At 42.9% G+C, this 25,000-nt stretch overlaps 1 protein-coding gene across 1 annotated transcript in view; it reads right to left on the reverse strand.

The window, feature by feature from the left end:
• The window catches only part of Megf8 (multiple EGF like domains 8), a 77,570-nt gene that overhangs the window by 44,911 nt on the left and 7,659 nt on the right, over positions 1 to 25,000 (reverse strand). Inside the window, exons 4-9 of the mRNA XM_045740699.2 lie at positions 20,278 to 20,516; positions 18,326 to 18,441; positions 18,064 to 18,203; positions 16,284 to 16,421; positions 12,992 to 13,185; positions 11,123 to 12,373 (exon numbers count right to left, since the gene is read on the reverse strand). Of these exons, the coding sequence (XP_045596655.2) occupies positions 11,123 to 12,373; positions 12,992 to 13,185; positions 16,284 to 16,421; positions 18,064 to 18,203; positions 18,326 to 18,441; positions 20,278 to 20,516 (2,078 nt within the window). The remainder of the gene's footprint in view (positions 1 to 11,122; positions 12,374 to 12,991; positions 13,186 to 16,283; positions 16,422 to 18,063; positions 18,204 to 18,325; positions 18,442 to 20,277; positions 20,517 to 25,000) is intronic.

The raw sequence follows: 25,000 nt of genomic DNA on the forward strand, positions 1-25,000 counted from the left end.
ATATCAGCCTGGATAGCTCTTGGGAGCCGAAGAGGCTCACCCTAGAAAACACAAATGGGCAAATCACCATTAAAAGAATAAAAGTAAAATCAGTAGACGAGGCTCTAGCTAAAACAGAAACCTAGTACACCCCAACTGTTGCAGGCCTCGGGGCAGAAGGTAATACCCACTCCTACTGGCAGCATAACAGAGGCAGTAGAAATTACCATTGACACATAGCTAATTCACGAGGAATTCACAAGAAGCTGGTGTGGGCTCGGTGGACTAGCTACAGGCAGCCACCATTCAGCCCTTTCTGAAAACTCCCTCAACCAAATTCTAATTTCTTCTTCACAGATTGGCTTCCTCGTATTCAAATCTGTACCCTTGATCCTGCCACTGCTGTACTGTCCTGTTGCACTTTCCAACTTCCTTACACTTTCTAGGTAGCTTCTTGTTTTCAAAGAACTGATGATTAATGTGTCTTCCTAACTCAATTTTTTTTTGCCCATTAATCTTTTCAGATAGCCTTTACTCTCATATTTTTTGCTTTTCTCTTATTTTTCCCATTCAATTTTCATCCACAAAGTTCACTCTTTCTTGTCTTCAAGTCTCTGCTGGCACTTCTACATCCCACTAAGCACTTCTCTCACTTTCCTTTTTACCAAATTAAATTTGCTTGTGACTAGCCTCATGAAACTTTGCAGGGTGACTGGTGGGTATTGGAAGGGAATTGTCATAAGTAGGTTGAGGTCAGCTCCCAGGGCAACCCCCATGAAGTCAGCAGATGAAACGTTCGGCATCGATTCCACAGTTTAATCTGTTCATAATACTATAGAATTCAGATATTGACAAGCAAAATGCAGAGTCTGACAGGAGATTTGTATTCTGAGAACTCCCAGCACATAATGGCATTAATTGTTGGTGGTTGACCCGGGTACCATTTGGTACCCCATCAAGTCCTTTATAAATAAACACTATCATAATAATTTATTAAAAATATACTCACTGACAGAACTGACAATACTCCCCATCTGTCCCATCTCGGCACTGGTCACAGATGCCAATCCCTTTTTGACATGTTGAGTGATTATGACAGCCACAGTTGTGCCACAGTCTGGCTCCATCCAAACCAAGGTTGCACACACATTTATATTCAGGATGGCCGGAGCAGTAGCCATGCATACAACTCTCAAAGCACCTGAAATATACATAATGAGCTTTAACAGCAATATCCATGAACACCAGCTCTACACTACTATACAGTACTGCAAATGTGCTGAAATTCAAAACCAAATCTAAAAATGCAGTTTCTGCAGTAATACAAAATGTATAGACAACTGTGAGAGTACGTCACAATAACATGGCCAAATATTAATATCCCAACCCACATATGATAAGAAAAAGTGACGAAGCATCCGTCCATCCCGGACCCTTATGGGTGTCCTGAACGAACTGAAATGTCATCACTTTCTTCCTTTTCATGTGTTGTTGGCTTGGATTATCACCTAATTTAAAATAAAGACCTATGAAACTACATAAGTATCAGAAAACTTTAATAAAATATCAAAGAAGATTTCAGTTCAAAAAGATAATTTCATATTTTGACACATACGTTCTTTCGCAAGTGTCGTGCCCATTTCCACGAAAGCCTCTGTTACAGGTGCAGTTGAAACCTGGGTGTGTGTTGGAGCATGTGGCATTGGGATGGCAATCATGAAGCAACAGCTTGCATTCATCAACATCTGGACACAATGCATAGGCCCAATTACTCTCGGAAACTTGCAGGTCCACTACAACTGATGTGTTTTCAAGGGCAGCGTGAAGCATGGGGTTGATAAGGCTGGCACAATCTCCTGTAACAATATACAGTAATGTAATACCTGCATAAATCACTGACATATGAAGTTTCTAAATCTAAATCTAGATTATACAGTACATAGCCATGATTTTGTCTTGTGCTGTTATTATGATTTTCTCTTATGTAATTAATGTACAGTAGTTTTGTGTATAATCGATAATAAATGTTCAACAATAAACCAGCGTTAAATGTAATGAAACGGCAGTTTCTGGCTGAGCCCCAGAGGCTCCCTGACACCTTCCCTCCCTCTCTCTCTGATCGGCGGCTTTTATCACTCAAAAACTGTCCAGTGGCGGCCCGGCTCATCTGGGCCGGTTCCACCTGGGTGGAGCTAATGAGCTTCACTAAGAGTCCAAGCTGTCAATCAAACTGACAGCTGGCTTGAACGAAGTTTTGCTTGTTTTTCTTCTTTATGGGGAGTTCTTTTGCTCTTTTGAGGACGTAGGTCACAATTTTCAACCAGGCAGTAGTCTGTTTTGATTCGCCTATCTTTCTGGGTGCCTTCCCTGGTCAATGACAAGATGATAAACTTTAAATATAAAGTATTGATGTGCCCTTGCTCCCTGCCACTCTCTGAAGGGGGCCAGGTTCTGGCTTATGGTCCCCGGCAGGTTACAAGAACTCTGCGACTGATTACTTCAAGTAGTGTGGCACTTCATCAGTAAAATAACTTTCAGGGAGCCGACAGGGCTTCCCACAGAATTTTTTTTATTTGGTTGATTAAATATCCTCAAAGATACTTAGGATCTTTATTTTCTTGGTCACATTACTGTATCTATAATTAACAAACTCTGACATTATTCTTCCAGTTATATAGAGAATAGCAAATAATATTACCCAATATTTTAAAGTCACTTGACACTTTGCTTCCTTTTCTATTTGTTATTCTAGCTTTACTCTTGCATTGCATAAGGGTTACGTAAGCATTATCTGCAGGCACACAGCAAAGACAAGACTTTTGTCTCCCTATATATTGTAGTTAAAAACCATGCCTTAAGCATAGGGAAAAATGTACCACAAATCTTAAGTCATTTTCAATACAGCAAATAGTTACTGGCAGCCTCTAATACCCTTTAGGAATGCTGAATACCAGCGGGACTTTCAAAAGTTACAAAGTACCTAAAACATCTTTGGATGTTATGGACACCATGGGTCGAACATCTTAAGATGGTAGGGCATTTCAAGAGCTAACCCTTGTAAGCAGTGACCCAACTGAAGGTCAAAATGAAGGAGAAACACTCAAAAAGGAAATTTTCAAATTCACATTTTTTTAATATCTAGTATCAGTTTTTTCTAGCTACTGTATGTATAGAATATCATAAATGGCAATATATATACTTAGCAAGGAACTATATGCATTTTAACCTCAACATTAACAAAAAATTAATTCTGCCCCCCCCCCCCCTTTCCCCTTTTTTCATACATTGACTGCTTTTTTTCGAAGGGATGAAGGACTGTAATGGCCACGAATACCTTATTACACAAATTGTGAATGAGAGTCCAGAAGAGGCACAGAGGACTGGGAAGGAATGTACGGCACCTGGCAAGAAAGAAAAAACCAAGCCCCATGAAGACCCAAGAGTTCTGTCCCTCACCCTGCTGAAAGCCTCCAGATAACTTCCCCCACCCCCCCACCCCATAACATAGTCACTGGAGCTTGCCACAAAAAGTCTTACAGGAGAAACTCTGCCAGTCACCACACTTTGGTAAACACCACATCACCCTCAAAGAGAAAAGGCAAACCAGCAGCTTGATCTTTTGGTGTGCAATCAGAACCCCGACCTTGGCTAGTTCACTGTTGATCTCGGATCCTTATGCTCCCATCACCTCTTTGAACACACCCAATTCTGGTTGTGGTGTTCAGTAGGCCTATGCAAGTCCAGAGGCTTGGTTTTTTGTGGATGTTTGTGGTACCAGAGCAAATGCACCAGGGAACTACCGAGGGCCAGTCCAGAAAGTAGACTGCTCTTTAATGGGGAACAATTGTTGAGCAAGAAGAAAGCATTTATATTAAAAAACTTTCCAAGCTTGCAAATTGACTCCAATGTGCTTAATACATATACTGAACATCTCTTGAGCACAACAGGTTACATGGAACAAAATAACATATCTTAATTATGTACAAAAAAGCAGAAATAAGAGTGAGTTATGAGTGCAAGGCTTTGAAGGATGCATAGTTGCCAATTTTAGCACGCACTACTACACGGGGGTCACATTTGAATCTTTGTTTTGCCAACAGAAATCCAAGGCAAGTAAGTCTTTTAGTGACGCTGCATCTGCAGAGCAGTAAATATGGCAAAGGGAATACAGTAATTCTGAAATACTGTAAGAGTTTGGCAATTAGAATTCTGGTAACCAAAATCTTCGGCTAATACAAATGAATTCACGTTCATTATTATTGAGTGAACAACGGGAGTAAACAGGTAAACCATGGAAACGTGCAGGAGTACCCAGGTAAACCATGGAAACGTGCAGGAGTACCCAGGTAAACAGCAGGAGTAACCGGGTAAACAAATGAAATAAGCAGGTAATCGGTGACACTGCAAGAATAACCAGCAAAGTAATAGGGCTCTGGCACAAAAAAAAAAATGTGAATTTGTTAATTTTTGGACGTTCCTGGTAAGAAATTCAGCTAACTTGAATGTTGGTGGGCCCCATATGATTCAGATTACAAAGCATAGATAGCAATTTACCTTAAAATAATAATTGACATTATTTACCTTTATTTGGTTGAGAAAAATCGCCAGCAGTACAAATGCCAATGGTGGGATTGAAGACATTGTAGCACCAGCCACAGTTAAGAGATTCTAAGCAAACGTCACAGGACAGCAGATTTTCACAAACATGGCATTCAGTAGCATCCATGTTTATCCTAAAAAGCAAAAGAAATATATAAGTCACATTTTGAATTTGTTACCTGCATGAATAAAAGGTTTGCCGGCCAATACACAGTATTTACTCTAGAAATCCCCCTATATTCATCCTCAGAAAGATGATTTATTAACTGTTTTCCAAGTACTGTATATTGGTTTGAACATCTTTTTGTTGACGTACTCTTATAAAATCACTGACGAATATTTTTCTTATATTGTACTTAATACCACTTTACTAACACATGTATACTTTAATATATATTTTAAATATATTCCATTCACTTCAACATACTGTATAGCACTGTAGCACTGTATATATACCTAAACGTCACTCTGTAATGCACAATAAAATCACACAAATGTGATTAATCTATGAATAAATATTGAGGAAGTGTGATGGAATCAAACTCTCACACCTGAATGACCCAGTCGATAGTGCATGTGTCTAAGGAGTTCAGGGACACAGGTTCAATTCTATTGAACAGCCTCAATACAGTATTTTTTCTCCACACTCTAATACTGCACTCAACTAAAATATTTTAAAACACATTCCAATCAATATTGAGAGATGCCATTCCTACTCTCAAGGTTATGTAAGGCATTTGGAAGGCAATGGATAATGGGGGCTCATTCAAGCCCAGAATGATTGTCCGGGGAAACATTCATAAAGACACTTTAAGACCTGCCCAATCCTCTCCCAGCATCACAAGTGAACCCCAAGTTCCCAGCTGCTTGTTGTCTAAGTCTTACCAAACCAACCGCCACCTGTATGTGCCTGTGCCAAGGTTAACAGACCCCAGATAATGCCACATTCTTCTTTACTTGTTTTCAGTCATTAAACTTCATTCTGTGCACCGATGGCCGTTACATAATAAGATTCATTTAAAATAAATCGGAACAAGTGATATTGTGGCAATAAACACTTTTAGTAGACACATTAGTGACCCTTGTATCACAGTTCCTTTCAGTGTAAAGAATGAATACTGGGAAACCTAACATACACTCTACGAAGCTAATGCTGAATGGAAGAAGGGGGAAGATATTCTCGAGACGTAACAACTCTCCCTTCCTTTACTCGCATCTCAGTCAGTCACTAACATGAATCTTATAATTAAGCAGTGTACATGTACAACTTCCAAGCGACAAAGATACTGCATAAGGTAGATCTGAACATGCATCAAAGAAAGGGGTAGTGGTAAGGGCCAACTATGATATGCATACTTACCATTGCAATTATTCTAGTGATCTAATTATGACATAAAAAAGATGCCAGAGATATACAATATCAATCGGGAAACTATATTAGTATGGACAGGTTAAAAGTGATCTGCTGAATACACAGAGAAATCCCATTATTGTGATATATCAATGAGAAAAGCCACAGTGAATTTTCTGTGGATGCAGAATACCCATCCCCATAGGTTAAAAAAAAGCATTGAATGTAAGGAAACGCCATTTTCTAAGCGAGTCCCGGAGGCCCCCCCGGAGCTATCCAGGCTGATATGTATATCGTTAGACTTTGGCATCAGTGTGAATGGAGTTCTAGGCCTACCGGGGACCATGGCCAGAACCTGGCCCCCTCAGAGAGGCACGAGGAGCAATGGCATATAGAAATGAACACGTGATTCGAGCATTCTATATCTGTCATCGACCGGGACAGGCACCCAGAAAGGTAAGCATCTCAAAACAAACCCTTATTCTGGTTAAAATGACTAAAATAGACAAACTAGTGACAGAACTCCCCATATGAAAACGAGCAAATGAACATGACATCACACGAGCCATGCCGCATGTCTGTGCAGCTCTTCCCTCCCCAGGAGGGGAAAGGGGGAGCCCCAGACCCCCACACGGCAATCCACCCACCAGTTTTGAGACTGGATGTCAAAAACATGCGAAAAACCGCCGACTGGGAGGGAGAGAGGATTGCCGGGGAGCCTCCAGGACTCATCCAGAAAATGGTGTTTCATTACATTCAATGCTCTTTTTCTGGTGAAGCCCCTTCAGCTCTCCGGAACTACTTCACGAAATATGAAAACTAGAGAGACTTACCCGAGAGGCGGTCAGTGCTCGCATCTCAACTCGAAGTCGAGACAACACCTGCTTGGTACCTGCTTGATGGGGTTCTGGGAGTGCTTCTACTCCCCAAGCCCGGCCCGAGGCCAGGCTTGACTTGTGAGAGTTTGGTCCACCAAGGTGTTGCTTGGAGCGGCCTGCAGGCCCACATACTCATCACAGCCAGGTTGGTCAAGCACTCTTTGAAGAAAATAATCTAGTTTTCTCTTGAAGATGTACACGGTTGTTCCGGCAATATTTCTGATGCTTGCTGGTAGGACATTGAACAACCACGGACCTCTGATGTTTATACAGTGTTCTCTGATTGTGCCTTTGGCACCTCTTTTCTTCACTGGTTCTATTCTGCATTTTCTTCCATCGTTCACTCCAGTACGTTGTTATTTTACTGTCCAGATTTGGGATCTGTCCCTCCAGTATTTTCCATGTGCATTTTATCTGGTATCTCTCTCGTCTCCTTTATAGTAAGTACATTTAGAGAGCTGTGAGACGATCCCAATAATTAAGGTGCTTTATCTCATCTATGCGTGCCGTATATGTTCTCTGTATTCACTCTATTTCAGCAATCTCTCCTGCTCTGAAGGGGCAAGTGAGTACTGAGCAGTACTCAAGACGGGACAATACAAGTGATTTGAAGAGTACAACCATTGTGATGGGATCTCTGGACGTGAAGGTTCTCGTAATCCATCCTATCATTTTTCTGGCTGACACAATACTTGCTTGGTTATGCTTCCTAAACGTTAGGTCGTCGGACATCATCATTCCCAAATCCTTGACATGCTGTTTTCCTATTATTGGCAGATTCAATTGTGTTTTGTACCCTGTATTATGTTTCAGATCCTCATTTTTGCCATATCTGAGAACTGTACCTCAAATTTATCACCGTTAAACATCATATCATTTTCTGCTGCTCAATCGAAAACTTTGTTAATGTCTGTGTGTAGTTTTTCAATGTCTTCAGCAGAGCTAATTTTCATGCTGATTTTTGTATCATCTGTAAAGGATGACGCAAAGCTGTGACTTGTATTTTTGTCTATATCTGATATGAGAATAAGGAACAGCAGCGGTGCAAGGACTCTACCTTGAATTGAAATTGAAATAAGTTTATTGAGGTAAAATACACACAAAGGGATGAGGTAGCTCAAGCTATTCTCACCCCGTTCAAACTGGGGTGAGAATAGCTTGAGCTACCTGCTAAACAAAACTGAACCAAGGCCGATGCGACCAACACCCCCAAGTCCGGGTCCCTATACGCAAAGCGGGGCATCTGGGGAAGCAACCACCCTAGCATATTGCAGCAACCTAAACCTAGTCTGCAATGCCCCGAGCTGCCTACACCCGAATAATGTCATCAGTAAATTGGGTGAATTGAGTCCCAAACAAGCAACAATGCTCACAGGACTCTTGGGTCAAAGGTGTCACCGACCCAACAGGCAGCAAGAAGGAGGCAAAAGCTATGAGCATCGCCCTGAGACAAGGGGACATACCAACCCTCAAACTCGCGCAAGACGAGAGGGGACCCAGGGGTCGCATCCATCGGACCCCGTGCCCCCCCCCCCTCTCCCCGCGAGGTTTCCCAGGGCCCCTAGATTGGTATTGCTAAGGGTAAGCCCATGCAGGGTACTGCTAAATGGCACCCAATGCTACCAAACAAACTGCTAAAGTTGAATCCCCAGGACATGTCCACTCATGGGGGCGAAGCAGGGGTACCACCGAAAACAGAAGGTCAACCCTAATATAACTGGGGGAAGAGACTAAAGCAGACCTCCCCCCCCAACTAAGCGAAAGACAAAGAAAAAGAAAAACCTCGCAATAGGACAACGTACCCAGGAGGAACAGAGCCGGCCACTGTTATAGGTAAAAACTAGCTACGCAGTACTCAGTGCCTCCACTAGTGCAAAAACTACCACTTACCCCAAGGCAAACAAGGGAGGAAACCCCCTAACACACTCGGGGCGGTCAATCGCCGAGCAGCAAAAGACCAACAGAAGTAGACCCCAAAGTGACTTGTGGAAGATAACCCCAAGCCCCAAGGACAGTACTTACAGGGCACTCAGGGAAGGGAACCCTAAGCACATGCAGCCCGATTACCTGTGAATATCACTCCCAGCTCGCAAGCCTCAGTAAGAGCAGTACTGGACCCAAGATACAACACAACACAGAGTATGTGGAGCTGGAGCCACACGACAATGACCAATCACATCAGCCGAAGAACTTGTGGGTGGATCGCAGGCGTGGGGGTCTGGGTTTCCCCCTTCCCCCTCCTGGGGAGGGGGGGGGGGAGCTGCGCAGACATGCGGCGCAGTTCGTGTGACGTCATGCTCGTTTGCTCATTTTCATTTGGGGAGTTCTGTCCACTAGTTTGTCTATTTTAGTTGTTTTAACGAGAATAAGGTTTTTTTTTTTGAGGCGCTTACCTTTCTGGGTGCCTGTCCCAGTCGATGTCAGATATAGAATGCTCCAAATCACATTTGCATTTCTATAGGCCATGGCTCCTCGTGTCTCTTTGAGGGGGCCAGATTCTGGCTCGTGGTCCCCAGTAGGCCTGAAACTCCATTCACACTGACTAATGCCAAAGCCTAACGATATACTGTACATATCAGCCTGGATAGCTCCGGGGAGCCGAATAGGCTTCCCCCAGAAAAAATGGAATAAAATAATGAACTGGGAATACCCGGCGCATTGGTTCGAATCCTAATCACGGCTCCTGTGGATTTTCTTCTGATCTGCAGAAACTGCTTAAAGGATCTAAAACAGTATATGGAAAGCCTAGAATTACTCTATAAAGCCAAATATTATTCAAATCCTTGTGTAAGGGAAGTAAAATGGGCATTCAAGGCTAAATGAGACTTGGACAATGACCTGTGTCATAACAGGATCACGGTTACATGACAATTTTCCACAATGTTTCTGAATTTATCCCTTTAAAGGGGAAACGACAAAATTCAATCAGCAAAGAGGTAAATAACAAGATACATTAAAAGAAAACTATAACAAAAATTGAAAGAGATACCAAAGAGAACTAGCCTAACAATTATAATGCATACCTCTTTCTCTCCCAAGGGGCTCAACACACTATTTCTGTTCAGTGCTCAAAATAAACACAGTTATACATCAAAGACAACAGAAATACAAAATAGAATTAACGAAAAATTTAAAAGTACGAATAACATATGCAAAGACCTCTTTATGCAACTGACAACTTATTCAGAAGGGGATGACTTAGCCTGATAGTTAAGATTTGACTATAGCAATAATGTATGAACCTATGTTTTGAAGACACCGAGTATGACTTTGAAACTGGAAACAATCTTGTCAAGTGAAATTAACTGCTTCAAATAGGCATGTGGATCATTATACATTTAGAAGCAGAAATACTGTTGGAGGTTCTACAAAGTATAGACTGGATTATCCCTAGTCACGGAATATATTAGAACAATATATATATCGAGTTAGAAATGATTAAAATTTGTAGTAAAAAACAGAGCATACACGAAACAGGATACATAACCTAGGAAATAGCTACAACCACATTGGAAGAATGTGTTAAGAGTGGCAATATTGTTAATTCAATACAGACATAACCAGGTTATAGATACTGAAAGATGCAGCTATGTTACCAAGAACAATATTTATCCACCTGATTCAATACTTCTAAAGCCATGCCTCATAGAAACTCCACTCCAAGGGCCGTCAACAAAATGCCAACGTGTAGCCCAATTTAATCAACATCTACCTTGCTATACTGTATGTTCCTTATGGAATCATGAGATCTGCCTCGTACAGAATTCTCCATTCTCACTTTCCATGACAATGGTCCTTACCTCATGTTCTTCACTCATGTACATCTTCCTGACAAGTCTTCCATCAGTCTAAAATTGCAATACATGTACCAAACAAGAAGAAAGGATACAAAACAGGCCTCCCATGAGGATAGGGCATGCCTGTTCCACCCCATGAAAGCAGGAAAAAGGGTAATGATAATGTAGGTATATACAATAACTACTTACACAGGAATGCTGGATTCAACTGAGGCGGTTGTGGAGAGGTACGGCAAAGTTGTACCTACGTGATCTACAGTCTCAACAGGGCTAGTTAATGTAGCAGGAAGGGTAGAAGACATATTGGTGTGGTCTTCATCTAGCCATACACGACATGAGCCATATTGATAAACAGATGTGTACACTGAGAAAAGGAAACATTCCTGAAAGAAAAATTCATATATTATTCAATAAAAGTTTTTAAATATCTTATATTATCATGATTAAAAGTATTCAAATCTATTCAATAACAAGACAAAGTAAGACCATAATACCAAAAATATATCTAAGAGACTTACACTTGATTCTTGACACCATGCACAACGTCCTGGGTCCCCAAGACATGTAGCACAGGACTTGCGCTTATGACAAGGTGCAGGGCATTTATTTACCTCTATCACAGCCCCTTGAAATCTTCCTTTTCTAGAACAATAGGCTTCATCTGGCAGCCATTCACAAAGTCCAGATCCAACACAATCATTGCAGTAAATATACTGTTCACATGTTATACACTGCTCAGGTACTAGTGTAAGAAAGTAGTCATTTACAGTGCCTTCTGCTGTAGTTAAAGAACAAGAAGACTGTTGGTCATGCCTAGCAACACAAGACGAGGTTTGGCTGCACCAACCACACTTGGCATCTGTGAGACAGGCCAAACAAGTGACATGAGCAGCACATGCGGCACCTCCTTCACTATATGGTTCTAGATATTCCAGAGATATTACACGGTGGGAGTGGGCATGAGCATTCCACACTATGCTCACAACCCCAATATGAGGAGAGTGTTGAACAGGCTGGCTAACTTGCAATTTCGTAAGATACCGACGACCACGAGACAAGTCCGTAAAGATGGCTCCTTCGTTGGGCCTTTGTGCTGCTTTTGTAGTAACTTTTTTAGCATCTATGCTTGCGACTAATTCCAAGTTCTCTTTGGTGTCATTGAGAGAGACCCAAAGTGAGGCATTTACGTGTGAAGCCTGAACAAACACCATTAGATTTTTGTCTCCTTTCACTGGCCTTACTCCTAAGGGATGTATGAACCCAATTAAGTGAGCCATGGTGCTTCCTCCTGTATGTAGATCCCGTGCCCCACGAAATTCCTGAGTGTCCCGTAGTTCTTGAATTGTGGTATTTACTATAGCAACATGATCAGGCTTGGCCAGATCAATTGGATGACGATAACGTATGACAGTTATGCCAGGTCTCAAGTCAAGCTGCTGACACTCTTCGGGGGTAATTAGGTCATTACCATGGGGGCCCCACCATCCCTCCAAATTCAACGGATTATCATCAGGAGATCCACACCGTCCCAACCCACCACTAGGTTCATCTCGCTCGTGGCATTTGGCCGTCTGAACACACCAGGCACATGGACCACCACGGGTATATCTACCATGTATAGCACATGACTGACATGAATGCAATGAAGCACAAACACCGGGACACTGTGACGTTTGTAAGTTATTGGTACAGTTTGCTCCACGTGACCTCTCGTAGCAGCTCAAGTCAGATGGACACCAACCACACTCTAGGTTGGATACACAGGATGCCTGCAACAGAATAAAGAAATTATTAGCAAAACAAACAGTTTATGAACACCCTTCTGAACACCTCTCTGCTTCTTGTCAATGTGTTAGAAACCATAAACTTTAGATATTTGTGGGTTTTTTGTTTCATTTAACTTTTTACATGCAAATTTATCATTTTGTAAGTTTTTTTTTACAGGACGGAAGTGTCACCTATAATGGTACTGTAGCTGCAGTTAGCTGGTTAAGTTCTAAAGACACTCCCAAGCCATGACACTCCCAAGCCATATATATACAGTACTAAATATATTAGATTTTTACACTGGCCAATGATACAGGCAAGAGAAACACTACCTCTAGTTGCAGCAGGCACTGCACAGCATTTTGGAAGATGCTGTGATACAATAAAGAAATAAAACACATTACAGCATATATAAAGTTCGTGAATGCCTCTCGTCAACTGCCATTAAGCATACCGCACCAGATGATTAACAAGTTTTTGTTAAATGCCTACCTCATAAATACATATACTGAATTTCACTCTTTCTGGGCACGTGAAAAGCAAGAGCATGAGAATGTTTACACCATTTAGCAGGGAATGGAGTCAGGTCAACAGACTAATGGACATAACATCACACAGACCTGGCTGTTGTGTCTTCGGCATGCCTCATCTGTGTCAAAATCGCGTCCATCAGGAGAGACCAGAGTAGAAGGCAAAACATAAGCCAACACGTGACTATTTACTGTGCCATGAAAGCCGCCTACTATAACCATTGTGTTGCCTCCACGCAGGAATACACTGTGCCCATAAACACCTTGCATTTTAGGGTACATGCCTGGAAAAAAAAATATAAATATTATATTGTATGAATGAATGAATGAATGAATGAATGAATGAATGAATGAATGAATGAATGAATGAATGAATGAATGAATGAATGGAATGAATGGAATGAATGAATGGAATGAATGAATGAATATGTATATACGTACGTATGTACGTACGTACGTGCGTGCGTGCGTGTGCGTGCATGTGTGTGTGAGTGTATTTTTTTTTTATTCTAGGGACCCATAGCCTCGAAGAAGAAAATAAAGAGCATTCAGAGAAGACCTTGTGGGTTCTCACTGAACATTTTAATATTTTGTCTCCTACTACCCTTATTCTTGTTTATTAATTTTACTTTATTACATTGTTACAGTTTACAGAAAATACACACACATATATTAACAATTACTGTTCGAAGACCTTGTCCAGCTCTTCGGAGGTTGGGTGCGTGCCCAAGATACAGCACGCATTTACTCTCTGGATCGCTACTCTGAGGCGCTGGAACAGGAAACTTTCCGCTATTGAGTCTTTAGTTTTCCCAATGAGTGCCTCACCCACCTCCTTTAGGAACTTAAGTGCACATATACCCCAGGCGCCTAGGGTCTCAGAGCCTATCGACACGAACCAGTCACAACGTTTTAAGTCCCTGTACTTGTTGGTTTTCTGGGTCTCCATGAAGGTGGCTGCCCTGCCTCCCTTAGCTGTACTGTGAGGTAGGAAGGTATCAGCCAATGTAAATCCTCACGTGTAATCCCATATGACATGCTTACCTTCCCTCCATGGTTGCAGAGTGATTCCATCTGGGTGATTGTGACTGCTGTCAGGTCTGCACAACTGAGGTTTCCTTTATGCTGGACACCCAGCTGTAGCCAAACTTCTCTTGATGATGTCATTGACTGCTTCATGTCTGGCACTCTTTCCCTGTGACTTACAACAGATTCTTGAGATGATTTCGGGGCTTAGCATCCCCGTGGCCTGGTCCTCGACCCGGACTCCTTTTTGTTACACATCCCCCAGGAAGCAGCCTGTAGCAGCTGTCTAACTCCCAGGTAACCATTTACTGCTAGGTAACAGGGAAACAGGGTGAAAGAAACATTTTGTCCATTTATCTCCGCCTCCACCAGGGATCGAACCCGGAACCTCAGGACTATGAATCCGAAGCGCTGCCTACTCAGCTGTAGACGAGACCATGGCTGCCGTACTGGTCTGCCCGCACACAGCAGCAGATACACCGGTGTTTGGTTGAGATAGAAGCGACAATGCACAGGGCAAGACCAATACTTAGGGCCCGGTGGTCAAGGCGGATGCCCAAGGTGGAATTAGGGACAGCCAACAGGAAGTCCTCGGCATGATGAGCTTGCACAGCTAGAAGACGCACTCTGTCATGTCCAGAAGCGGTCTCCCACAATGGTGTTGCAATGTTCACCACTATGGGTCATATATTAATTCAGTTGACCCTGATAAGGTGGTTTTTAATTTTTCGAAGAGGATTTTGTCTCCCACTGAGAAGGAACTTCTCTCTTTGGGGTTAGACTTTGGGTTGACACGTAAAAAACCAGCGTTGAATGTAATGAAACACCATTTTCTGGGCGAGCCCTGGAGGCTCCCTGGAGCTTATCGGGCTAATGTATGTTATGTTAGACCGGGACATTAGCTACGGAGTTCAGACCTACCAGGGACCAATGCCAGAACCTGGCCCCTTCAGAGAGGTTTCAGGGAGCAATGGTCCTGGAAAACCCCATATGGTTGAGGGTTTTCCTTATCTGCCATCGACCGGGGTTAGGCACCCAGAAAGGTAGGCATAACAAAACAAACCCCACATGGTAAGAAACTACAACAAAAACCGAACAGAGAGGTAGAAAACTCCCTACAATCCCAAGGAAACAATCAAACAATCAATTTACTGCTGCGCCAGTCGTCTGCACAGTCCTCCCCTCCCCGGGAGGGGGAGGGGGGCCCCCGACCTGACCACGCCGGCTGCCTTCAGTTCGCAAGCTAGTGTCAACTGGGATAGACGCTTCTCTGGCCTCAAATTCCTGGGTGGTGTTCGCCTCGTGTGGCATTCTCTGCTGTTTTTGTGTGGTGTGCGGTGGCCAGGAGTACTTCATCAATGCCGGGGCTGCATGCGCTTAGGGGCTTCCTTCCCTAGACGCCCTGTAAACCCTTGTGTGTCAGGGTTATCTTCTCTGGGGCGTTCGGGAACCACTCCCGTAGAGGTTCTTGCTGCTCGGCATTTGCCTCGCCCTTGGGGCCAGCTGGGGCTTGGGGCCCTTGTTTGGCCTTGGGTAGGGAGTGGTATTGTGCTGGTTAGGGCGTCAAGGTGTTGCGCGGCCTGCTACCTAAGCGGCGACCGGTTCCTGTTGCCTCTGGGGACGGTGTACTTTTACGGGGTTTTTCTTTTGTTTTGTTTTTGTTTGCCTGGTGGAGGTTCTGCCTCGTGAGTCTATAGTTCCCATGGTATTGTTTTGGTGGCCCTCTGCTAGGCACAAAAAGCATCATTGCTTTAACAAGTTCTAACATAAAAAAAAAAAAAGAGTATTGGTATAAATGTAGCGCACCATTCTTTTTACAGATTTAAAGTTCTGTACTGTATTGGTATCAGATAATAATGCACTATTGCTATCGGTCAGTTGGTGAGAATATCGGGGTCGTTATACCTCTAGTACTTACTGCTGGGTTTTCTGCCTAGTCTTTTCCCTAATTTAAAATCAAGGCCTCTTGTTCTACCTATTTATGATGTCAAATGTTTTACCACATGTTTTCAATATCACTTTATAAGGTTAAATATTGTTATCTTATCCTCGTCGTCTTTTCTTCCAAGATGGACATTTCCTGTAACTTGAAGTTTCTTCACTGCTCGTATTTCTTATCACAGGAATATATCTGGTCAAAGGTTCTATGACTTACTTTATTTTGGTACTTTATGTAATGTCTGGTGTGGATTCCATGCAAGAAACATGCAAATACTGTACAGGTTTGGGGAAGGAAGGTCATATTCCTTAAGCTAGTAGTAAAACAATACTTTATACTTTAATACTTTACTAGTAAAGTATTACTAGTAAAACAAAAGCTTATTAAAGCTGCACCTTTAGCACAGCTCTCACTAACCTGCATGCCCAGTTGGTGTCAGCTGGTGGGACATCCACACATGACAGCCCAGGTGGTAAAGATAGAGTTTGTTGTCATAACACGTCTCTTCTTCCTTATGTTTGTGCATGTATCCTCCAAATATAACCATATAATTACCTGAAAAACAAAACAGAATTGCCTACTAATAATGCCTGATAAATCAAACAATTTAGTGCAATATATATTTAATGTATAGTGCAAAGCCCTTGCATATATCTACAAAACGTATGGTGTGTGGGAACACCCACTGTATGGGTTCGAACTCTCATCACGGCTCCTACGGATTTTCTCATCGATGCAGTCGTGTTAGTGTTATTACTCTCTGTCTTTTAAAACATATCTTGCTAATATGAAACTCATGGAAAATAATGGGTTGAGATCCAGAAAGCTTGAGGAAAGGAGGGGAGGGGGGGGGGAAGGAAGAAGGAATATCTATTATAATATTTTCATACATCTGGTCATTTATTTATTATGGTGTAATTCTGACCAGGAACTGGGGTGGTATTCAGCATCATATTAGACCAATACTGTTCAGCCTGCAGGGATATGACAAGTCTCATTTATGAGGACTTGTGTGTATTGATTCTGCTGGGACGTGACTTGTCTCACTTAGGACTTGTGACAAGTGATCCAGCTGGGATGTGACTAATCTTGGTCAAGTGAACTTGTGTGCATTGATCTTCCTGGGATATGACGAGTTTCACTCGTGTAAACGTGTGTATTGATCCTACCGGGTCGTGACTTGTCTTACTCATGTTGACCAGTATGTATTATAGTAATTAAGCTTGGACTGCTGTAACTAGTGATGATCACTTACACCATATGACATGCCTAGCCCCATACTAAGTACAGACATATAATACCAATTAAATATATGTACAATGAACCACAATAGCACGATATGTGAGAATGTCTTATGCATACTCATTTCTTGGCTTCTAAGTTCATCCTAGAATACTAAATGATGAACAGTTTATATGGACCCAAAATATTTTTACTGTTAGAATGTACACATTCTAACAGTACGATACAGTAGTCAAGGAAGAGAAGAATTCCTGATATAGGTTCACAAAGAAAAGGTCAAAACCAGAACTTGAGAGAATAGCACTATTCAATATTGAGGATAGTGAGATGATGTAGCAAGTTACAGGAGGCGGCATGGAGCACATACTGATAAAGGTTCCCACAATGTATTGGTAAAACAAAAATCTTTAAAAGGGCAGGTTACCCTGTGGTTACCTTATATTGATCCCAGGGGTCAAGGTCCCCACGGCCCAGTCTCTGACCAGGCCTCTGGCATGACAGGAAGTAATCAGTTATGATCAATGGACAAATTCATAGCACAATCAAACCCAGGAAAGTTTGCCAGTGAGCTTATTTAACAAATAATCCAGAGCAGATAGCACCGAGTAACTTTCCCAGTTTGGACACCAGAGCAGTGACATCGAACTCTAAGTTCGATTACCCACTAGACCATGATGGCCTTAAACGCGACACTACCTGGAGTTCACCCAGTCTTACAAGGAGTTTGGAAGGCACTACACTGGTACCTAAATTCAATTTTTACACAATACCCACCCACTCTCTGGTTTAAGCAACATGAACAAAATTAGCACAATGTGCTGCTTTTAAGACTGACACATCTACGTCCCTGATAAAAAGAAAATATATAAACATTATATTACTTATTAATAGGGGAAAAAATTCAAGACAATGGAAGGTGGTCATCATCATTACAGTATTAATCATCTTTACTTACCAGCAATAACAGCAGAGTGGAATGCACGTTCCAAAGGAATGTGCTGCAGTGGGTTATTGTGAGATCTGGGATACTGAATCTGTGACCAGTAATGCTGGTCAATGTCAAAAACCAAAAGACGATCAGAGAGTTTGGAGAACCTGGAAATATACGTAACCTTGTTGAGAATCACCAAAATACATACAAGTACACACACACACACGCCTAACAAGAACTATACAATATTATATACAGAAAGAATACATTAGCCACTTTGGCTTACCTTGCTATATCCACTCTAATTCCACCATAAACAAGTAGAGACCTGGACGGGGCATGAAAAACTGCCGAGTGACCAACAACACGAACCTCCAATTCATTGCCACCACGCACTACCACCTGAAAAAAAAGTCTTGGTAACAACACAATGCATCATTTTAACTAACATGCTTACTGTTTCTAAACATCTGACAATTAAAATGTATACAAATATCAGTTGAGCCTCAACACCTGGGACTGGGCCTGTTCTGAACCACTGTACCAAGGTAACTAGACCTGTTCTCAACTACCGTACCTAGGTAACCGGATGTCTTCGTAACTACTATACCATGTGCTCATAAAGTCTTCTAAATGAAAATATCAGAACACATCTTAGTAAAATTGTACACACAAAGAATGTGCAAATGTTGCATTTTTAATAAAAAAATATAAAATTTTCTTTTTTCTAATTTTTCTACCCATATTCTATGCCTGCATAAAGAGTTGGATCACTTGAGTGAAATCTTCATTTAAATCAATCACACTGTATATCGACAAGGAAAATCTGTCCACTAAATTATAACGTTCATCACAGGTCTTTCCCTTTGACCATCCCCTATACCTGATGCCTAATTGTGCAAACAAATGCCACATCAATTTAAAAATGAACACAAAAAATATATTAATACCCCTACCCACACAAATGAAAAGAAAGGAAAGTGACAACGTAAAGAACGACTAAGACTCGGGGACCTAAGACTCAAACTGTTCACAAGGGTCATGATGTTACATAAAATTTGTATTAAGTCATGTCAAGCTAGTACAGTATTTAAGAAGAAACGAGTCACTATTCATTCTGGCGGAATGAAAAAACCCTTCTCAAAATAATAACTTTCCATGCAATTTTTAGTAAAACAAGCCTGTCTGCTTTCCCATGATCAAAACTTCTGGCACCTCCATCAAAGACAAAGATAAAGATAATTTTTAATTTCAGAAATATACAGTAACTTGAAATATAAGTCTTCAGAGAGGGAACATTCTTGTCCCCTCTTGGTCTTGTCCCTAACGAAGATAAGCAATATGAGGGCACGGGACTCCATGAATTGACTGCGGCGAGTTTTTCTAACACACAGCAACTAACTAGGTAATTGACATTTCATCTGAAATTAACCCAATTTTGGAGTCAAGATGTTACCTTGAGAAGGCTGTAATATAATTCTTGGCTACCTACAATATCTACAAGACAAAAGAGAACATGATAAGAACAGTCCACACGCCCATGGTGACCACAACATGTGCACCCACCTCTTGATGTGCTGCCTCTACAAGTACCTGCCAATGAATGTAGCACACTACTTTTTAGAATTTCATATTGCCTATTAAACTACGTATACTGCACTTTCATGTTTTGTTAATATAGCAGTAAAAGAAAATTAAATAATAATAATACTGTAATAATAATAATAATAATAATAATAATAATAATAAAGATGCATTCTCTATAATAAATCCCTAGTTTTCCCACATACCTTTCAGTTTAATGTGTGAGAATAAATTTTGCAACCCATTTTACCAGAAGTGTATCCCTTCATAAATTCAGGATTTACTGTACCATGCTATCACAAGGAAAATCCCACCCCTTCATCAAAACCAAGAGCCAAAATGGGTTCACATCATACAAGTTAAATACACTCATTAAAATCTACAAGTCGGTATATAACTTGCAGCTTGAGCTGGAGGATGGATTGAGTAAAAGTTGGATTCAAATACTCCACAAAAATCTACAGAAATCCATAGCACAGCATATTGTTCCATTCAGTGTTGAATTTCAGGTTGAATATACAAACCCTGAACTATCCTGCACAAATAAGCCTTTGTCATTACAGAACATCTGTAATTTAATACAAAATATGCAATTAAATAGACTATCAATCTTAAAGGTAGGAATATGTTTTAGTCAACTAACTTTACACTTACCTTCTCCCATGTCTTTTTGCCTTCCAAGTTCATCCTGTACATGCAGTTTGAAAACTCTCCGTGTTGAAGACTGCCACCAAACAGGTAGAGCCAGGAGTTGTCTACAAGAGTGAGAGTTGCATACATTAACCCTGGGGGATCATCTTGGGTCTTGTTACCAGCACTTTCTTCTCCGCCTCCTAGAAGTCGCCATTCATCCAAAGTTGTATTGTAGAGCCAGAGTTCATTGCTTACCTCTCCTACAAATGAACAATACAACTTCAATAACAAAGTATTGGACATGATAGTGATGGCTGTTGTCATTTCTAATGTTACTTAGGAAATGGTGGTATGAAAATGTCTTGCTGCAGTTCATCCAATTCAGAAAAAACCAGTGCTGAATGTAATGAAACGCCTTTTTCTGGGCGAGACCCTTCGGCTCCCCGGAGCTATACCAGGCTGATGTGTGTATATTAGACCGTGGCAACAGTCAATCGAAGGAGTTCTAAACCTAGCGGGGACCAGAGCCAGAACCTGGCCCCCTCAAGAGAGGCACGAGGAGCAATGGCCTAAAGACACCCCCGTGTAACTGGAAGCAGTCTTTGTCTAGCATCTACCAAGTCAGGCACCCAGAAAGGTAGGAATTCCAAAACAAACTACTGCTGGTCAAAATTTGCAAACCAAAAGCCAAACTAGCAACAGAACTCCCAATCAAAAACAAGGAAACAAGTATGACGTCACCATAAATGCCGGGGATCTGTCTGCGCAACACCCCTCCCCGGGAGGGGGACAGGTGGAAGGGGTCCCAGACCTCCCCACCGGCAACTCTCCTCAGTTCAAAGGCCGAGTATCAAAAATGCTAAAAAAAACACCGACCAGAGGGATGCTGGGGAGCCTCCGGGTCTCACACAGAAAATGGAGTTTCATTACATTCAACGCTGGTTTTCTGTGGAGAGCCCCTTCGGCTACCCGGAGCTACCTGACGAAAGATAAAGAAGAGGGAGTTATCCGGGAGGCAGTAGTCACTCGCTCCTCAACTCGAAGTCGAGACAACTGGATGCAACATGCGACCCAAGACTACACATGCCCGAGAAGGGCCAGGAACATTAACGAGATACCGTGCGGCCAGGACCCTTTTTGACCTCCAAAAGCCCCGTGCCCGAATGTCAGCCCAGGACATATTTCCAAAAACAGCAGCCAAAGCCGCGAACTTACGAACGTCGTGGGCACGGGGATAAACTGCAGGCTGGCTGAACCGAATAATCCTGTGGACGACCTGGGAGACCCGCGCCCTGAAACAGGGAAACTAGGTCCACACCCCATGGACCCCTTTAGAAAGCAGCAGACTCATTCTTCGCCAGAAAAGAAGGAGACGGCTGCAAACAAACGAAACAACCACCAGGACCCGAAGAGCAGAAACCCGTGCTGGAGGAGAGCATGAAGCTCCCCGACCTAATCCCCAGAGGCCAATGCCAACAAGAAAAGAACTTTAGAAAAACAGTCCTGAACCGAGGGGGCCACCACAAACCGAGAAGAGAGAAAAGAGAGCACCTGGTCCAACGACCAGGATGACTCGGGGGGGGGGGGGGGAGGGGGGGGGAGGGGGGGGTAGGCTGGAGGTGAAACAACGCCTGAGAAAGCTTGTGGAATGGAGCAGAAGTGACATCCACCCCAAATGCAAGTTGCAACGGCTCCGCTAGTGCCGCACGATACGAGGCGACAGTATTTGGCATAAGATGACGGTCCTGAAACAACCAAGAAAGAAAGGGAGAAATCAGAAATCGAAGACAAATTACGAAGAGACATAAAATGCCGAAAAACACACACAGGAAATTTCATACTGCCGTCTAGACGAAACTTGCAGGTGGGACACCATCAACGATGAAACCTGATCACCATACAAGTGGTGATAAACCCACGTCAAAAAGACCAGACGCAAAGAGTGGAGAAGATCGAACCAGCCACGTACCGAATCTGACCGATCTGCTGAAAGAAGCGGAGCCGCGGGAAGACTCTCTGGTTCGGACATCAAGCAAGAAGTACCTGAAACCAGGGCTGGGCCGGCCACTAAGGAGCCAACAGGACTACTCCCCCCTGGTAAGTCTCCAACCGAGCCAGGATCCAGTGCAACAACTGGACCGGTGGGAAGAGATACAAGTAACCCACCTCGACCAGTCCAGCTGAAAGGCATTGACCCCCGACAGCCTCGCAGTCTGAGAAGAGCGCCACATACACTGGAAGATGCCTCGACCACGTCGAAGCGAAGAGGTCTACCTCTTGGCGCCCGTACGTCCGGCAGAGCCTACTGAACGAGTCGGTGTCGACCTTCCATTCCAAGAATAGGGGAATGAACCGAGACAGGCCGTCCGCTAGGACATTTGACACCCCTTGAACGTGAACTGCCAGGAAAGCCAAACCCCGAGAACTCAGCAGACGAGTCACCCGAAGCGACCAGCCCAAAGAGCCAAGGACCGCATCAAACCCCCGAGGTTCAGGCAATGAACCACCGGGGAGCAGTCCGAAAGCCCCAGTAGGAGGAACAAACTCGAAAGCCTCCACCGCCGAACCGGAAGGGGCAGCCCGAGAAATGATGGTCTTACCACCATCTAAACCCTGCCCCGACTCCGGCAACATGGGAAGGGAAGGGGGGGAGGAGCAGGATGAACAACAGAAGGGAAAGGACAAGGGGGCACGGACAAAACCAAAGTCGAGGTGAATAATGCCCCCAAGTCAGGTACCTATGATCAAACCAGGGCAGCCTCGGGACATCCGGAAAGGCAACCAACCTCGCACGTTGCAGCAACCTAAACCTCGCATGCAACACTGAAGCTGCCTAAACCCAAATATCAATAGCACTGGATTGGTTGAATTGGAGTACAAGCAATTAACAAAACTCGCAGGACTCTGGGTCAAAAGTGTCAGTGATCCAACAGGCAGCATGGTGGAGGCAAAAACAGTGAGCCCCAATGGGGTTTTTCAAGGCCCTTAGGCTGACTGCTAAGGGAAGCCCAGGCAAGGTACAGCTAACCAGTTATCCCAGAACTACCAAACAAAGAAACAAAAGCTGAATCCCTGCAACATGTACAATCAAAGGGGTCTAGCAGAGGGCCACCAATATAATACAAGTGGACCTGTAGCCACACCAGGCAGACAAAAGAAAACCTCCACAAAAGCACAACGTCTCCAGGAAGAACAGAACCGACCGCTATGCGTATTATAAGACCACTGCACAGTACTTTGCGCTCCTGCCAGTGACGATACTGCCTCCTACCCAAGGACAAACAGTGGCAAGAATGCCCCAGCTGACCCCAAGGGTGGGCAATCAACGAGCAGCAAAAGAACCTTGCAGACACAGTTCCTGAACAATTTGTGGAAGGTAACCCCAAACCGTAAGGGCAGTACTTACAGGGCACCTATGGAAGGTAACTCTAGGCCCATGCAACCCCAGTACTTCTAGAATTACACCTGGCTCGCACACCATCACACCGCAACACCACAAGGTACAACACTGCACAAGGATCGAAGCCAGAGTCGAACAACTGCCACTCAACACGTCAGCCTCAGAACTGGGGATGGATAGCCAGTGTGGGGAGGTCTGGGGCTCCCCCTTCCCCTTCCCAGGAAGGGAAGAGCTCCGCAGACAGTACCGTGGCGGTGATGGTGGCGACGTGCTTGTTTGCTTGTTTTTGGTCTGGGGAGTTACGCTTGCTAGTTCGGCTTTTGGTCGCAAATTTTAACCAGCTGTAGTTTGTTTTGGGACTCCTACCTTTCTGAGTGCCTAACCCGGTAGATGGCAGATATAGAATGCTTCCAACCACACAGGGGGTTTCTATAGACCATTACTCCTCGTGCCTCTCTGAGGGGGCCAGGTTCTGGCTTGGCTCGTGGTGCCCAGTAGGCATAGAACTTCAATCAAATTGGCTGGTGCCACAGTCTCATATCAGCCCGGTAAGCTCCGGAAAGCCAGAGGGGATCTCCACAGAAAGTTTTGTATACAGTAACTGCAATGAACTAAGTTTATTCTTAGCTGTTTATGAATGTAATACAATAGAAAATTTAAGTAAGAATCTCCATAAGCTTTAGCCATAATACACAACTTTTTTGTTCAACAACTTCATGATCTTATACAAAACTGGGTAATATTCTTCCAAAAGAATACTATTCCTACTTCTACTGTACATTGCTCAATATTACCTACAATCAATGTTTTCCTTCATTATTGCTAGTCCACAGCACATGTATGTGATAAACGTCAGTCTTTAAACCCATTCATGTATTTATGCAAAACATGATAATGCTACTTCAAGTGATGAGCAGCAAAAAATAAAACCCTAAAGCCAATATTTCAAGCAGTAATGCTGAACCTTCAGCATAGTAAACTTAAATATATTGAGCTATCTTTAATTTCAAGCGTACAATATTCTGCTCTCGTAAATATCACAATCGTCACTGACTCCTCCTGCTTGTTCACTCCACTACAGCAAAGCCTTATTTCTAGTCTATATAGAACTCCATGAAATCTATCATATTTATCAATTTCTTTACAGTATTTGCTAATTGATCCAGAATGTGCAGCATGCGCCAGTTGATGTGATATGTACATGTTAATCTGTAATGTGTACAGGCAGTTTCAGATCAGATGAAGATGAACACTGCCAATCCCTGATGATCAGTGAAAGAAGGTTTAATATCAGCAACCACAATGAGCATTTAAATCTCACTCCCCCAAACAGATTACTTCGGC

The sequence above is a fragment of the Procambarus clarkii genome, chromosome 13 (genome assembly GCF_040958095.1).
Source record: "Procambarus clarkii isolate CNS0578487 chromosome 13, FALCON_Pclarkii_2.0, whole genome shotgun sequence".
In the NCBI taxonomy this organism is placed as follows: domain Eukaryota; kingdom Metazoa; phylum Arthropoda; class Malacostraca; order Decapoda; family Cambaridae; genus Procambarus; species Procambarus clarkii.